Below are 3,584 nucleotides of genomic sequence, written 5' to 3' on the forward strand. Positions count from 1 at the left end.
AAATAAATTAAAATAAATAAAATAGAAAGTCAAAAGTAGTGAAATATTTTCAAAATGTGGGGGGAATAACTGGCAATGTGAAATTCTGTTTTTAGCTAGATAATCATGCAAGTATGAAGGGAAAATAAAGAAACTTTAAAAGACAGCTTATCATTCATGGACTTTGTTTTTTCGAGACAGAGTTTCACTCTTGTCACCCAGGTTGGAGTGCAATGGCATGATCCCAGCTCATTGCAACCTCTACCTCCCGGGTTCAAGCGATTCTCCTGCCTCAGCCTCCCAAGTAGCTGGAATTACAAGCACCCGCCACCACGCCCAGCTAATTTTTGTGTTTTTGGTAGAGACAGCATTTCAGCACATTGGCCAGGCTGGTCTCGAACTCCTGACCTCAGGTGATCTGCCTGCCTCGGCCTCCCAAAGTGCTGGGTTACAGGCATGAGCTACCATGTCTGGTCCATGGACTCTTACTAAAATAACTTCTATTTATTTTTATATTTTTGTATTTTTTGTCTCCAGATCTATTTGTGGGTAAAAGATCTTTTAAGAGATTTACTTCAGTAAAAAAAAAAAAAAAAAACAGAACATAAAAGAACACAGAATAAGTAGGATGCAAGAGGCAATGGTGAACAAAGACTCTGGTGAACACTTTGTTATAACTAAATGAAGATTGACTATAAAATAAATGACCACCAGGGGATTAAAAACAAGGTGGAATTAAAGTACTAGACAGCAACATGGAAGATGGGAGGAGATGAACGGTTTATAAGATTTTGGTACAGCTAGAGGAGGATACAGAAATGAATTACTTTTAAACTGTGGTAAGTATGCATGCTAAAAGTTAAGGCTAATCTCTAAAAGGATATAAATGGAATATATAACTTCTAAACCAGTAGAGCAAAAAAAAAAAAAAAAAAAGAGAAATAAAGAAAACTATAATAGAAAACAGGAAAGAAGAGGAAAAAGACAATAAAGACAAAATAAATGATATTTGCTATAAAAGAATCATATAAGTAATCAAAGTAAAAAGTAATACTCCTCTCTAATACCTCCAATGCCACATCCAGCAGTAGCTTTCCAAACCTTTACCAAAACATATATGTAAAGTAATCATATTTGGAAAGGAATCTAAAATGGACCTTACTCTCCTGCTTAAAATTCTTCACTGGCTGCCTATAGGATAAAATGCAAACTACTTAGTAGAATATGCTAAATTATTTTATGATTTGACCTTGACAGCCAACTCCCATCCAGTCAAAGATCCAAGTATAACTTCTGATTTCCCCCCAGTTGTTTTTTTTTTTTTTTTTTTTTTGAGACGAGTCTCACTCTGTCACCCAGGCTGGAGTGCAGTGGAGCAATCTTCGATCACTGCAACCTCTGCCTCCTGGGTTCAAGCAATTCTCATGCCTTAGCCACCTGAGTAGCTGGGATTACAGGCACATACCACCATGCCTGGCTAATTTTTTGTATTTTTAGTAGAGACGGGGGTCTCATCATATTGGCCAGGCTGGTCTCGAACTCCTGACCTCAAATGATCTGCCCGCCTTGGCCTCCCAAAATGCCGGGAGCATTACAGGCATGAGCCACTGCACCTGGCCTGATTTCCCCAGATCTTAACTACCAATAGCCTACCTTTGACCAGAAGCGTTATCAATAACATAAACAGTCGACTAACACATATTTTGTGTGTTGTATATATTACACACTGTATTCTTACAATAAGGTAAGCTAGAGGAAAGAAAATGTTGGCCAGACATGGTGGCTCATGCCAGTAATCCCAGCACTTTGGGAAGCCAAGGCAGGTGGATCACTTGAGGTCAGGAGTTCAAGACCAACTTGGCCAACACGGTGAGACCCCATCTCTACTAAAAATACAAAAATTAGCGGGGGTGTGGTGGTGTGCACCTGTAATCTCAGCTACTTCGGAGGCTGAGGTAGGAGAATCACTTGAACCTGGGAGTTGGAGGTTGCAGTGAGCTGAGATTGTGCCACTGCACTCCAGCCTGGGCATCGCAAAAAAAAAAAAAAAAAAAAAAAAAAAGTTAAGAAAATCGTTAAGAATTTATTATTCATTAAGTGGAAATGAATCATCATAAAGGTCTTCACCCTCATCATTTTCACATTGAATAGGCTAAGGAGGAGGAAGAAGAGCAAGGAGGAAGAGACAGCAAGGTCTTGCTGTCTCATGAGTGGCAGAGGTGGAAGAAAATCTGCATATAAGTGTACCTGTGCAGTTCAGACCCAAGTTGTCCAAAGGGTAACTGTAGATCTTAATTTGAGCCATATCTATTATAGTTCCCTAAACATAGGATGTGCCTCAAGTCTCTGATATGTATTCCTCTGAATAGAATGCCCTTCTGCCCTCTTCTGTACTCAGCAGTTTCTCACTATTCTTTTTTTCTTTTTCTTTTTTTTTTTTTTGACACAGAGTTTCACTCTTGTTGCCCAGGCTGGAGTACAATGGCCCAATCTTGGCTCACCGCAACCTCTGCCTCCCAGGTTCAAGTCATTCTCCTGCCTCAGCCCCTGAGTAGCTGGGATTACAGGCATGCACCACCACGCCCAGCTAATTTTCTATTTTTAGTAGAGATGGGGTTTCTCCATGTTTGTCAGGCTGGTCTTGAACTCCCAGCCTCAGGTGATCCACCCGCCATGGCCTCCCAAAGTGCTGGGATTACAGGCATGAGCCATGGCGCCCGGCCTAGTTTCTCACTATTCTGTAACACTTTTCTGGCTGTGTGCAGTGGCTCATGCCTGTAACGCCAGGGGTTTGGGAAGCCAATGCAGGGGGATTGCTTAAGGCCAGAAGTTCAGGACCAGCCTGTGCAACATAGTGAGACCCCCATCTCTACAAAAAAAGAGAAGGAAAAAATTAGCCAGGCACAGTGGTGTGTGCCTTTAGTCCGAGTTACTTGGGAGGCTGAGGCAGGAAGATCGCTTGTGCCCAGGAGATCAGTGAGCCAAGACTGCACCACTGCACTCCAGCCTGGGCAACAGAGTGAGGCCTGGTCTTTCAAAAGTAAAAACTTTTCTTAAGAAAACAGCTTTTCTGTGACAGTTTCATTGACTCCACCTCCCCAGGCACAGAATTCATTCTATATTTCCATAACACTTCTGAAAAACTATCTTGGTGCATTCTAGACTCTTAGTTTTCATGACCGTTATCATATTGGGAAGAAAGCAAAACACAAACCTGTACTAGCCAAAGTTCACTGACTATAATTCTTTAAATGCCCTTCTTCCTTATTTTGAGCTAATGCATCTCTGAATTTCTAGCTCCTGGCACACAGCAGGTAAATACCATGAATACTTGTTGAAGAAAAGATGAATTCAGAGAACCTACAGACAAAATATGAGGTTACCATCACTCAGCAATTTCCTTAACATCTGCAGCTGTGTCTTACCTCCACGATACTCTTGGTCACAGTAGATCTTCCTCTCCGAAGCTCATTGGCTTCTCTTTCCACAAAACAGAGTGGTACTTTTCCCACAAGTACCAGAGAATCACTAGTGTCTGGAAATACAAGTTCAAGGCCCAGATCTTCCAGATTTTTGTGGTAACACCTAAAGAGATAACCTCAAAT

The 3,584-nt window shown here is 41.4% G+C and overlaps 1 protein-coding gene across 1 annotated transcript in view; it reads right to left on the reverse strand.

Annotated features, from left to right (window-relative positions):
- The window catches only part of MLH3 (mutL homolog 3), a 41,002-nt gene that overhangs the window by 10,449 nt on the left and 26,969 nt on the right, over positions 1–3,584 (reverse strand). Inside the window, 1 exon segment of the mRNA XM_017880520.1 lies at positions 3,405–3,564. Within this exon segment, the coding sequence (XP_017736009.1) occupies positions 3,405–3,564 (160 nt within the window).

This window comes from Rhinopithecus bieti, unplaced genomic scaffold (genome assembly GCF_001698545.2).
Source record: "Rhinopithecus bieti isolate Rb0 unplaced genomic scaffold, ASM169854v2 scaffold_11380, whole genome shotgun sequence".
NCBI lineage: Eukaryota > Metazoa > Chordata > Mammalia > Primates > Cercopithecidae > Rhinopithecus > Rhinopithecus bieti.